The sequence below is a fragment of the Erpetoichthys calabaricus genome, chromosome 7 (genome assembly GCF_900747795.2).
Source record: "Erpetoichthys calabaricus chromosome 7, fErpCal1.3, whole genome shotgun sequence".
Lineage (NCBI taxonomy): Eukaryota > Metazoa > Chordata > Cladistia > Polypteriformes > Polypteridae > Erpetoichthys > Erpetoichthys calabaricus.
Genome location: NC_041400.2, coordinates 130,721,141 through 130,735,657, shown reverse-complemented (window position 1 = coordinate 130,735,657; position 14,517 = coordinate 130,721,141). Strand labels below are relative to the sequence as shown.

The 14,517-nt window shown below is 36.4% G+C and overlaps 1 protein-coding gene across 1 annotated transcript in view; it reads left to right on the top strand.

The window, feature by feature from the left end:
* LOC127528765 (uncharacterized) overlaps nucleotides 1-14,517 on the top strand; it is a 162,569-nt gene that overhangs the window by 124,723 nt on the left and 23,329 nt on the right. The window contains exons 7-8 of the mRNA XM_051929565.1: nucleotides 190-355; nucleotides 12,078-12,110. Of these exons, the coding sequence (XP_051785525.1) occupies nucleotides 190-355; nucleotides 12,078-12,110 (199 nt within the window). The remainder of the gene's footprint in view (nucleotides 1-189; nucleotides 356-12,077; nucleotides 12,111-14,517) is intronic.

Sequence of the window (14,517 nt, the reverse complement as noted above, 5' to 3'; positions counted from 1 at the left end):
GTCCAGTTCCAGGACAACTACTTGGTGTTCCAGATGATAGAAAACCCCTACTGTGTAACCGTATTCCCTGCTGTCCTTGAGACCCCCTAAGAACGTACAGTATGAATAAAGCATTTTGTGCCATCAAAGTGTTTCACAATCAACAAAGAATGCCTATTCAAAGTTTAACTTCTTTTTCATTCTTTTTAGATTTACTTGTTTGACTGCAGTAAAGAAGCAGAATTTTTAAACAGGCCTCGCCAGTGCTTGCCATATGCAGTTATCTCAGTTGGAAGGATGATAACCAGTGACACATTAAAGTCATTATTGCCTCTGGAACAGCAGTCTTCCATAAGAGTGTATAAAAAAAGAACAGGTAAGAGTTTATTTTTTACATGTAGTTATCCATCATAATGATGATGTTTCAACACTATTGCACTCACATGAACAAAAAACAGTAATATATGTCATAAGTATTGTAAATAGGAACTGAAAGTGCCTAATGAATATTTTCTTTCTTTAAGTACGGTAGAAATCTGCATTTAAAATTAGTTTTTAACTTTCCTTTTCCTCTTATATATGTTTGTTTACTATTATATTTTTATATGGCACATGATAAAATTATTTATCTTTCTGTTTGGAGGAAATGTCTCCTGTTAGTGCCATCTGTAACATTGGACTGTGGTAAACTGTAGAAATACAGTTCCAAACACCAAGATTGCTTAATAAATCTACAGTAGATCTGAGACAAGTAACTGTAGAGTAGAAAATGGAGGTGCATGTGTATTCAGTTCTGTTTATTGTTTTTTTTTTTTTAATTTTATCGTGCTTTTCACAAAAGTTTTGCTAAGACTCATCTGAAGGTTGTAACAGTAAAATATTACACAAAACCTGATATTAAGAATTCTTCTTTACGTTTTTACCTTTTTTCAGCAATTATTTAACCTTATATTATTCCACTGCTGCTTGCTAATATGCCAAAGGGATAGATCTCAATGCAGAATTGTGGATATCACTTCTTAATTTAAAAATTCTGCATGCTTTGACATGACAAAGCAGAAAAATCCAATTGCTGTTTTAAGAAAAAAAAGACTTATTATTGCCAGTTTCATCTAATTTCTATGTGAAATCAGAAAGATAAATGCATGCTTTGAGAGTGCAATGATGTCAGTCAGCTATGAGTTGCAACTGTTTAACTTGTAGCATCTCATGGTTCACTGAGAACATTAGAAATGATAGCAAGATGGATCACTGGCTAATAAAACACCATAAATAGTACCAACAAGATGAAAGAGTTCTACCATGTATCATTTGAATGTAATGGATGTGCCTGTAGTTGTTCAACAACCTATCCATTTATATTCTGGCATACATTTTATTTCAGGGTGACATGTATCATGATTTGGAGTTAGAACCATAGCAAGAGAGGGCACGGGGTCTTCTAAAGGTTCCACAAACCGGGTCAGGCCTCCTTTGCCTGCCTAGAATAGGCCTCATTTTTAGCAGAAGAATACCCACTGTACTGGCCTGGCTCATAAAGAAATACAATTGTAAAAACATTTAATTGAACACATAAATCCACCAAATATTCTTTATAAATCAAAAATATTTATTTAATAAAGAATCCTTATAAAAAGTGCTCAAAAGAGCAAAAAGAATTGCCTGAAAAGAAAGTCCACATCAAGCAGGTCTGAAGATACTTAGTACAACGAAAAATCCAAGAAAAAGAGCAAGAATTAGAGAAAAAAACAGTAATTACAAACAACTTCAATTCACGATGTCTGAGTTCTCCTTCTGCTTTGACCGACAGCAAGAGGGAAGGCTCAGTTGTCATGATGTCAGGTTGGCCCTGCCTTTAGGGATACCACCCACAGAACACAAGGGAAGTAAGAGAATGTAGGTTTACACATAGAAATGCAATACATAAATGAGACACTATAAACATAAATTAAATAATTACAATAAACATGCAGTATAAAATACTTTAAAGTAGAAAAAAGAGGCACAAAACGGAAACAGAAAAGGGAGCAGTAAACAATCTGGCAGACTCATAACAGTACCTTTCTTAGTGGATGCAAGGTGGGATGCAGCCTTTGGATGGGATTACTCACACACACAGAGTTGGTCATTTTGCAAAAATTTAGAGTAATCAGTTATCCTAGCCTGCATGTCTTTGGAAAAATGGAAGGAAAACTGGAATACACAGTGGAAAACCCATTCAGATGCCAACTACAGTTGTTGCAAATAAAAATAATGGTAAATTTCAAATCAAGCAACAATCTCTAAACCTATAGGAAGTCCACACCTTTGGTGAAATAAACTGCACTATATATTCATTCCACCATCAAATCTATTGGAAGTTTGTGGTGGTGATTAATAAATCCAAGTTATGTACTGCAAGTCAGCACATGTTCAAGGTCATTTATGGGAGAGGGGAATACTTACGAGTCTCAAAGCTTGTTAAGAATTGTGAAGCTTTACCGATGGTTTTAAACATAACTCCCTCATGCACAAATATATGAGAAGTTTACTATGTACATGTAATATGTGAGAGTATATCTATGAGTCAAGGACATTCTCATTAATACATTTCATTTTAGAAATAAAGAAAAACACAGTTAAAGCTTGAAGGGACATATTAAGTTCATAGCACAACTAGGCAAATGAGCAATTCCATCTTTTGTCTTCCTTTAATAAAGGGCAGAAGAAAGTGTGAGATCAAAGTAATGTCAAATTATAAAGAAAATATTCAATTTCATAATGGAATCCAACAGTTTCATAACTTTTGAATAGACATTACTTTGGCTCAGCCCTTAATTCACAAGGCAGACGGCTATAATGATGCCATTATAAGGAGTGCAAAATTGCAGCGTCGAGCAGATAGTGGGATTGCTAAAATAGTAGGTATCTTTTACTGCAAATTTATGATACTTGCTTAGATTTTAAAGCCAAATGAATATCCATTAGTACAACAAATAAAAATTAAAATGAAAACACATATACCACACATTTAATGCTACGATTAAAGAATGGAGAGTTTTTAATGAGGGATTTTGCCTTCCATTATTTACCCATAGTGCTAATTCTTTTTGGTGTATCAAAGTAATGATAAATTCTTTATTAAATGAATTTTCCTTAGTTTACAGCAAACTTTAATTTTAAGCAGTTTCTGAGCTAATAAGAAACTGAAGTGCTTGCCAGTCAGAGAATGCTTTTTCTTCAGGTCATTCTCTATTAATCTCAAAATATTTTTAGATTGACAAGTAATTATTGTAATTTTCAGGACTCACTGGTTATAATGAAGTTTAATTGACTTGTAGGATAGATAGATCTGAAATTAATAGTTCCTTCAAAATAAAAGCCAATACTTAATCCACTTTTTATTCCTTGATTTTAAATAAATATTTAAAATGAGAGAGATGTATATTTTTATGAATATTAAGTTTCAATTGTTTTGTATCTCAACAAACTCAGACCTTAAAGTTTAATACACTTAACACCTCTAGATCAATGTTTCACAGATTTATTCATTTGCAATCTAAGTGAAAATGTCATTTTTTCCATTATGTACATTTCGTTTATTACTTTTATCCACGCATTCATTGTTGATTGACCTGTAGAGGATACCTTAAAGCCCTAAACGTCAGACATAACCACACAGATATCAGGCTCAAGTTCAAAAGACCTTTTATTCATAATAATACTTTAACAGGTTATCTTCCACTGTCCATAAATGCAATTCTGTCCCTCCTTCTTTCTCTTTGTTTCCTCCAATCCTTCCAAGCAAGCTTTGTCCACCACCTCTTAACTCCAACTCCCTGAGTATGGCAGAGCAGCTGCCTTTTTGCCAAACCTGCGAGTACTTCAGGTGTCAGAACATTGCACCCAGGAAGCACTTCTGGGTCAGGCATCACCACTATAGAATAAGGGAGTCTTCTCCCAAAAGCCTCCCTGGAGGGCCTCATGACAAGCCCAACAGAGCTACCCAGCTACAAGTCATATATAGCCTGTAGGTGTCCATACTGAAGGCAGACCAGTGGAGCACTGACACCTATCATATGGGAGAACAACTGTACTTGGTGGGCAAAGTCCATTCATTATATCTTGGCCCCGACCGAGAAAGGGAATTGGAACCATCCTGGCCAATGTGCACATCCATCCACACTATTCTTGCATAATGGCCTACTGGCATTGTAAGGGACCATTCTCCATCCCAGTCAGGATGCCAGTCCATCCATTATGTCTGTTATACTGGGTAAATTTGGGAGAAACCACTTTCTTCTTATAGATTTCTTCATTTAGGATAAAATGATTCCAAGCAAATATTTATCATTTGCTCTCTAATAAAAATCCATCTTTCCAAAATTATAAAACTTCAAATGTAAAGGGTACATTCTCTTCAAATATAAAGTAGCTTTCAAAGGCTCCATTTAAATCCTTATAGGAAAACCTTATTTTTAGATTATCAGTGATTTTTATCCATCTATCCATTTTCCAACCCGCTGAATCCGAACACAGGGTCACGAGGGTCTGCTGGAGCCAATCCCAGCCAACACAGGGCACAAGGCAGGAACCAATCCAGGGCAGGGCGCCAACCCACTGCAGGACACACACAAACACACCCACACACCAAGCACACACTAGGGCCAATTTAGAATCGCCAATCCACCTAACTTGCATGTCTTTGGACTGTTGGAGGAAACCGGAGCGCCCGGAGGAAACCCACGCAGACACGGGGTCTCCAATATTTAGAGTTGTTCCCAGTATAGGACACTTTCTGCTTTTTAATAATTAAAAATCAGGTAATTTGCTATTGTCAGATCTCTTTCCATAAGTGCAAGTTTGTACACCTACATTGAAATTCACAAATTTTACAGAATTTTCATTTGAAATTGCAGCTTCACTTTCTTTCATCCAGTTATCCTTTACAGTATATTCTTGGTAGAATATTAATTAATTTCCATAAAAAGCCTCTAAAATACTTTTACTCGATAATGATTTGGAGGAATCTGTAGCTAGTTTCACTGCAACATCATTAACAATATCTAAATATCCCTTTATAATACCAGTACTATATTTAAAAGTGACATATTTGAAGATATTTATAAAAATTAAAATTTTGTGTTTCTCCTTTAAAAACTGAAAACTTTATATCTGATTTTTATTCATTATATTACAAGATGTAGTTACTCCCTTTCTAATTCAACTTTTCATTCTATTATCTAATTTATTTGGTTAAAACTCTGTACCACAGGCACAACACCCATTGTCTTTACTGACTGACCTAAGTGATACACTTTTGTAGCCTTATTCCATGTAATTAGATTGAACTTTATCCATGGATTGAATAGTTCTTCAATTATTTTGCCTAAATTCCTATTACCTAATATTGCCAGAGTTGGGTGTGGGCAGGTGTGATTCACAAAGAGCAATTCAATATATTTCCACCTTTATTATTCTGGATTACAGTAATTAATGAAAACTTTAATATGACATGCATCATAGTAGTCTTACAAATTGAAAGCTGCAATTTTTGGATCTAATTCTATGTTTATTCTCTGCCTAGTCACTCATCTTTTCCCATTCTGAAAATTGTTGCAATAACATCATTTTTACAGTTTTTATTCCAGAAGATAAATGTATAAAGGGGATCAGGTTCCATTTCTCATTATCTGCTTTAATTTTAGTTAGAAAATACAGTATCTATAATTATTTTTGCTAGCATAGAAATATTTTTGGTAAGAAGACTGGTGAATATCTCTTTGAATCTTGGTCCCACTTTAGATGGTACTTGATTTCTTCTTTTTTAGATCAGGCGCATTGTAATTATATTTGAAAACTTGTGTTTTTTAACATTTCAATTTATAGTCTGCCAGTGAGCCAATGCTATCCAAGAGTTTCACAAGATCTGGAGATAAACTACTGGGCTCCTCCAGATATAACAAAATGTCATGTGTGTACAGTGCTATCTAGTGTCCATTTCCTTGTACAGAAATGGCTTTTATCTTGGTATTTTATTATATCTATTAGATTGGTGGCTTTGTATATATTGGGCAAAGAGCAATGGAGACAAAGGTGTCCCTTGTTTTAAAGTTAGCTAAATAACAATTTATTATACTCTTAGCTATTTGTCAGTTATAGAAGGTTTGAATACCTTTGATAATAATTTCACTAAAACCAAAGTTCCCCAACGCCATATTAATTATTTCCAAGTAAGCAGTTAAAAGTTTTTTTAGTGTTTAGCCTTAGCAGAGAATCTTTCAAATTGTTGAATATGGTTTGAGATGTAAAATGTACATGAATGTTATTATGGGTTTGTTTATATCATATATTCACATTATGTAACAAATATAAGAGAGAGAATCTTTTCAAATTGTTTAGTCAAAATGATTGCATCCATATGTTTTCACAGTCTACCTATGATTGGTCCACAACCTAGTACAGTATATATTTTCCATCAAATAATGCCAAGCTACATATTTTTTCATCTACAGGGTGAACCAAAATAAGTACCACATTTGTCAAGGTCATTGCACAAGGTAGAGGCAGCCAAGTGGGTTGGGGTGGGGGTCATCTGATAGGCAATCCCTTGTAGTTTGCAACATACAATATGCCTTGGTCCGTTGTGCACAGTGATTTCGCTTTCGAAGTGTTCCTCAAAAACAATGAATTCGTCAATACTACACAATGCACCTTCTGAACGCACTTCAGCATTCCTCGTAATGGTGATGTCCTAAATCAGAAAACAATTCTTCAGTGGTTGGCTAAAATTAGACAGATGGGTACAACATTGAACAGAAAATCTGCAGGCCAACCTCGGACTATACATACACCTAAAACATCTAAGCTGTAAGGGCATCAGTTCTGCAGTCTTCTAGACATTCAGTGTGCAAAAATGCTTCTGCCTTAGGCATTTACAAGACGTCTTTGAGGAGGATTTTGCATGAGGACCTTAATTTCCATCCATACAAAATGATGGTAGTGCAGGATCTCACTGAGAGAGACTGGGAGAGCCTTAGACAGTTGTGTGCAAACATCTCAAGAACATTGCCAAACTCCGTCCATTACTCACCCTGGCAGATGCAGAGAAGCTTGTCCATGCCTTTGTCTCTTCCAGGCTGGATTACTGTAATGCGCTCCTCATCGGGATTCCTGGCAAGAGTATCCAAAGACTCCAGTATATTCAGAACAGTGCTGCCAGGATCCTGATGAGGGTGCGAAAGCATGATCACATTACCCCCATTCGGAAAACCCTTCACTGGCTCCCTGTTTCATCCAGAATAGAGTATAAGGTCTCCCTTCTTACCCATCAGTGCATTTATGGACATGCCCCTCTTTATTTACAGGAACTCCTTACCCCTCATACCTCCTTACGCTCCCTCCGCTCTGTACACACTAACACCCTTCAAGTCCCCAGAACTAAGCTCAGCAGCATGGGTGACAGGGCGTTTTCATCTGTGGCGCCGAGGCTGTGGAATGCCCTCCCTGATTACCTGAGAGCCCCACAGTCGACTGAGGCCTTTAAGCGAAACCTAAAAACTCATCTTTTTAGAAAGACATTTTGTTAAATTATTTTATAGATTTTTCTGTTTTTATTTTCTATTTTTACTCTGTAGCACTTTGGGATTGCTAAAATATAAAGTGCAATATAAATAAAATGTATTATTATTATTATTATTATTATTCAAATTGTTCATCAAGATGCCATTGTCAGTTGCAGCGACGAGGCATTTGAATGGTTGCGTAAATAAGCAAAACCTTCGCTATTGGGCTGAAACCAACCCTCGTGAACTTCATCAGAGACACCTGCAGTGAGCATGTTACAGTTTGGTGCGCCATTGCACAATTTGGCATTGTAGGCCGTTACTTTTTTGAGGAAGGGGGAGCAACAGTCACCGTCACTTCAGAACGTTACATTGAAATGCTAGAGAACTTTTTGCACCCCCAAATGGAAGAAATGGATGTGGTGGATGCCTGGTTTCAACAGGATGGAGCAACAGCTCATACAGCGCGGAAATCCATGCCAGTTTTGCGGGAGATGTTTCCAGGGAAGCTAATCTCCCCACACGGCAATGTCGGATGGCCTTTAAGTACGCCTGATCTCGCTCTGTGTGATTTGTTTTTGTGTAGCTATCTGAAGCTGAAGGTATACACACACATCGACCTCAAAACCTTGAAGCCCTCAAGGAAGCTATTCGCCACAAAATCGCCACTGTTCCCCTTGAAATGGCCGAACGAGTCATGTGAGCATTCAGAAAGCATCTCAAAGAGTGTATCGCTAATGATGGCCACCACCTTGAAGACATCATTTTTAAAACACAGTGAAAAAAATCTATTTTGTATACCCTTTCTTATGTTGTAATGTAATTTATTTTATCTTGTAGCGATTTTCTGAATAAACTAGTCATTTAGCCCGTTACAATAACGGGCGCTAGAACAGTAGTGCATAAACATTAGTAGGAACAGTCTATATTAAATGGCAAGGGACTTTGACCTCATTCTTTTTGTTGGTTGTATTTTTCTTTCTTTCAGCCTTTCTTTTGTTGATGTTTACTTGCTGAGCTGACCGTTCTTCGTGGGCTGCTGCCGTGTATTGTGTGTCTTTAATTTTCTGTGACAGTAATACTGTCTTGTACGTCCGTAATATACCTTTAATTTTCTGTGGTGGTAATACAGACGTGCGCGTCGGTAATACAGTAATCCCTCCTCCATCGCGGGGGTTGCGTTCCAGAGCCACCCGCGAAATAAGAAAATCCGCGAAGTAGAAACCATATGTTTATATGGTTATTTTTATATTGTCATGCTTGGGTCACAGATTTGCGCAGAAACACAGGAGGTTGTAGAGAGACAGGAACATTATTCAAACACTGCAAACAAACATTTGTCTCTTTTTCAAAAGTTTAAACTGTGCTCCATGACAAGACAGAGATGACAGTTCTGTCTCACAATTAAAAGAATGCAAACATATCTTCCTCTTCAAAGGAGTGCGCGTCAGGAGCACAGACTGTCAAAGACAGAGGAAAGCAAACAAATCAATAGGGCTGTTTGGCTTTTAAGTATGCGAAGCACCGCCGGTACAAAGCTGTTGAAGGTGGCAGCTCACACCCCCTCCGTCAGGAGCAGGGAGAGAGAGAGAGATAAAAACAAACAGTCAAAAATCAATACGTGCCCTTCGAGCTTTTAAGTATGCGAAGCACCGTGCAGCATGTCGTTTCAGGAAGCAGCTGCACAGAAGGTAGCAACGTGAAGATAATCTTTCAGCATTTTAAGACGAGCGTCCGTATCGTCTAGGTGTGCGAACAGCCCCCCTGCTCACACCCCCTACGTCAGGATCAGAGAATGTCAGCGCAAGAGAGAGATAGAGAAAAGTAAGTTGGGTAGCTTCTCAGCCATTTGCCAATAGCGTCCCTTGTATGAAATCAACTGGGCAAACCAACTGAGGAAGCATGTACCAGAAATTAAAAGACCCATTGTCCTCGGAAATCCGCGAACCAGCGAAAAATCCGCGATATATATTTAAATATGCTTACATATAAAATCCACGATAGAGTGAAGCCGCGAAAGGCGAAGCGCGATATAGCGAGGGATCACTGTATGCCTTTAATCTCTTCTGACAGTAATACTGGCTTGTATGTGGCTGTAATATGAGTCACTGTGTTGTGTACCTTTAATTTCCTTTCTCAGTAATACTGGTTTGTATTTCCTTAAAACGCTTGTAACTTTCTCTGACAGTAATATCTCGCATCGCACCGTGCCCCGCACATGCGCACTTCACCAGAAGACACACACACACGGACACCTGGACGCACCTGGAGGGATTTTATTAAAGAGGATATTTGAAATGTGGTAGTTCTTTTTGGCTCACCCTGTATTAATGCTGAGTTACAAGCAAAAGTTCAAACCATCTCTCCCAAGTGATAAATTAGCTGTGAACCTTATGATCATTAAATCTTGTTCTTCAAGTATTATGAATGCTTTTATTTTTATCTTCTTTAAGAACTGGTAAACAGTTTACTTCAGATGCTTTAGGCCAGGTTTATACTTCACGCAATGCAACGCAAGTTCCAGCGGACCCTCCTGCTACGCAAGCATTTTACTGTGTATACTTGTGAGCGTACTTTACGTAAATCTGGAGGAATCCACCAGGTGGCAGTGCGAGATATTATCACAGTGAGAACAGGTTCAGCTACTCTGTGTTGTGAATTGCCTGGAACACCCATTAAATTCCGATGACACCTTACTGCAATATCTCTACAAAGGATGTTTAATGATTACACCCATCAATCCAGGGATGTGCCCATTCCAGCTAGCATTGGGCATGAGGCAGAAACAATCTCTAGACAGGGCATCAGCTCATCGCAAGGTGAATACAAGCACTCACATACACTAGTGTAATTTTAGTGCCACCAAATCTGCATATCTTTGAAAGGAAACTGGACCACACTGTGGAAACCCAGTAGGAAAACATGCACACTCCAGACAGAGAATACCAGCGACGTAACTCCCTGTGAGGCAGAAGCGCTACCGCTCCGCCATCGTGTCACCCCCATGTGTGTAATTATTAACAGTATTCATTATTTAAACGAAATTAACGATTTATCTGTAAAATGTAACATACATACTTTAATGCATTTCATCATGAAAATGATATCAAATATAAATCTAAGGATTCTAAATGTGCAGAGAGTTGGAATATCATACATTTAATGTGTTCTGTGTGGTGATCTATTGATGTTTGTCGCTCCTGTCAGGTCAGGAGGAAGCCGCAGAAAAAAAAGACGGCACAAAGGATGGTATTTGAGACTTTTAAAATGTATTGTGTCATTACGATCATGAATATGCGATGCTTGAATATAGAAGCACCATGAATGCATCTGTATGTTGACATTTTGCTTCACTACATCGAACCATTCATTAAACATTGAAGCGTGCACATCGATCCCATGTAGATAGTAAACAGAGACTCTGACGTCACATTCTAACTTTTAATCACACTGCGCCCCCCGACTTTTTGCTGGTACTGCAACTCGCACACGCATTGCGTTAATTTCTGAGGACATGCTCAGAGGATGCGTCAAATTAACTCTGGGAACGCATAGCAGCCATGATGAACGTGAAGTATAAGCGATCCCTTAGAGTGTGTCGTGGTGCAACAGCACAAGATGAGGAAAATGGTGAACATGCCTCAAAATAACCAAAAAACCTGTTCAAAACATTTCTGGTCTGCCTCAGAAATAGGCCTCACAACTGTCATCCAGACCCCAAACTTAAGAGTCCGTTTTTGCACTGATTTAAAACAGGGCACTGACTTCAAAAGTTCAAAACTACTTTTAAAAGTTCTAAGAACACAAAAATGCTCTTCAAGGGAGAGGATGACCTGTGGCTCTAAACCTAAACCTTTTGGTTGATGGACAAAAACAAATAAGTGTTTTTTGAATTAAAATACGAGGAAGAAAAAAAATGGCAAAACAAAAGGCAAAAAGGATATGCCAGAAAAGGCACTCCAAACTGAACCAGTCTAGTCTGCAATCTAGAGTAGAATCCATAAAACAGAAGCAAGAATATTTAAAAAAAGAAAAGAAAAATTCAAATAGTACTTATGGTACAATAACAAAGATCAAAACTCCACAACACCAGTGACACAGTCCTGGGACAGTTTCTTCTACCTGTAAGTAAAGACTGAAACTGTTTCAACAGCAGTGACCTCACAGTGAACTTGCCTCTTGGAGTTCCTTCCACAGAACACAAGGATCATATTCAAACAAATTAAATATACAGTATTTAAGTATGAAATATTTAACAAACATAATAATATTAACAATATCTGCAATAAAACAAAAATGCAGAAAAATAATAATTCAATAACAAAATGAAATGGAAAATAAGCATATGACGGGGAGCAAACCCTGTCTAAAATATAATGGAGTGAAGCAGTTGGGAATATACATAGACATCAGAAAACATCATAGCAGGTGGTTGTTATGAATGTTAATTATTATATAATTAATATAATTATTATATAAATACAAATCAGGAGCACTGTTTTTACATTTTATATTATCTGATATTAAATAAATTGTTACATTTTATTTTTACAGAATTCCTTCAAGATTCAAGACCTCTTCTTTCAGGTACATAAATGTATAACTTTCATGGTCATCTTTTTGTTCGCATTTAAATGTAGATTTTCCACAAACCACTATGAGATGTGCAATAATTATGTTGGATTGAATAGTAAACTTAACCCTTTAATTGATCCTTAATGTTGTGAAATAGTTCACATTGTTTTGTTCAAGTTAAGCTTGTGATTTATTTTGATGCTTAAAAATAAGCTCACCCTATTTATCTTAATTAGAATATTCAAGTAATACACTTTATATAAACATACGATGACACAAACTACATTGCTTGGAAGATCTAACACCTACAAAATATACTTTAAATAATTTTGACTTAAATATAAATTTTAAAGGTAAGAAGGTTTGCATATTTTCTTGGCAGGCATTTGGAATGGGTGTGTAAATTACTAAAACTAAAACACTGCATATAGAAAAAACAGAATTACATAGGTAAACTACTTTGTGATTGTGGAAAAGGTATACAGAGTAAAGTTTTTTGTACTGACAGATATAGGAACAAAATTGTTTAAACAAAGAACTTAATAACATTATATTATTTATATGCATTTGAAACTTCAATATTATTAACACATTCATTAATTTTCAGATAATACTATCTTTAAAAAATATTCAAGTGTATTTTAATGTGTAGTTTATTTCTGAACTGCTGTATGTTATTTTAGAAAATGAAAGAAAAAATGCATTTTATCATCAGAATTGGGCAAATGTTTAATTACAAGGCTAAAATAATGAGATGCATAAAATGCTATTTTTTTCCATATTTAACATATTTTATTAATACATTTTCTAAACCCATGTATTCCATTGTAGGGCTGTGCACAGCCATAGCTTATTAATACAACATTAGGCACAAGACCAGAACCAAGGCTAAATACCATTGGACATTAGCCCTTCAGAGGGTATACTCAGTCATTGAGATGGGATAAGAGTGTAAGCTAGTGAAATCTCACAAAGCAAGAATATGCAAACTCCACACAGATAATCGCTGTCAACAGTGACATTGTACTGACCACTTTATGATGCTGTCCAAAATAAAAAAAAATTTAGATGTCTGTTCACATCTTATTCATCAGTAAAACTCACACATTTCTAATTAGCATGATAAGAATAGTTGTATCCACTGTGTAAGTTGCAAGTTATTATTGTAGGGAAGAAGAATGGATTGATTGATGTTATTTAATTAATTTATTGTTAGGAGTGAAATTACAATGTTTTGATCTGCATAGAAATTGCTGCAAAATTCATTTTATGTGTGATTTCTCATTTGCGAAAAGTAAAATTCACTAAACTGAGGTTTTTGAGGTGATTTAAAGTTTTTGGGGGGTGGAAACCAAAGAATTTTCCTTCCTAAGGAATATTCTACAGTTGAAACCACAGTGTTCGTCAAATTAAAGGTTCCTTTCATGTGGCCTTTGGCAATACAAATAATTAATGAGACGTTTTTGTAAGGATGACACTTTATTTTCCTTACCTTTCTCTGTAGATTGACTTCCTTGTCAGTACACTTATAACAAGGTAACTGAACCACATTTGTTTTAATAAACAGGATAACACAATTTATTGATGACACAAAAATTATAAAAATATGATGATTGATTATGTATTGATATAAAAGGCAAAAACCAAGGCAGATGAGACAGGCAAACATATAATACAGTAGAAGCTATTCTTAGTTCATTCAAATATTTTCTTAATTGTACATGCATTTGCATTTAAGATGTCATTTTGGAATTTTAGTATGATATCATAGCCCACTCAACCTTCACCTTACACAGATCAGTTTCCAGTTTAGTCAAATGCTACAACTTTATCTGATAGTGTTATTCATGAACTTGTTACATAGTAGCACTTAAAATGAGAAAGCAGGTATTCAATTACCTCTTTAGCGGCTATGTAAAGTTCTTGTTACCAGGCTTTTAAAAGAGATATACAGTGTTGTGTTTACTTGTGTGTTGTTGCTTCTGATTCAAATGAAGAACTTTGCTTGCTGAAGAGTGTACATGTTGTGTTTGTGTCCATGTAGTCCTTTTTGTGTCAATGGTGTGCTGAAGTCTTCCACAGCATGCTTTGAGTATTAGGCTCTTTTTTGTGTGCTATGCAGATTCATGGAGAAAGTATTTTCCTGAAACAAGATTTAAAATTCTTAAATTCTCTTCTTGAAGTAAGACTTCTTGTTCTAGAATGCATTTAGTTACTAAATATCAGCAGAGTGAACGTTGCTGTAGTAGTTAGGACTCCCTCTCTCTCTCTTATTGTTAGCTTAGGTGCAGTTGATGCACTGGCTAATATCTTGTCCAGGTGTTGTCAGAGCATGCAGAGATGTTTTGAGGGTAGAATGTTACAGAGGGCGAAATGCTGAGCTGGTCAGCAGTTCTTGTACTATACCTCGTCTGGGATT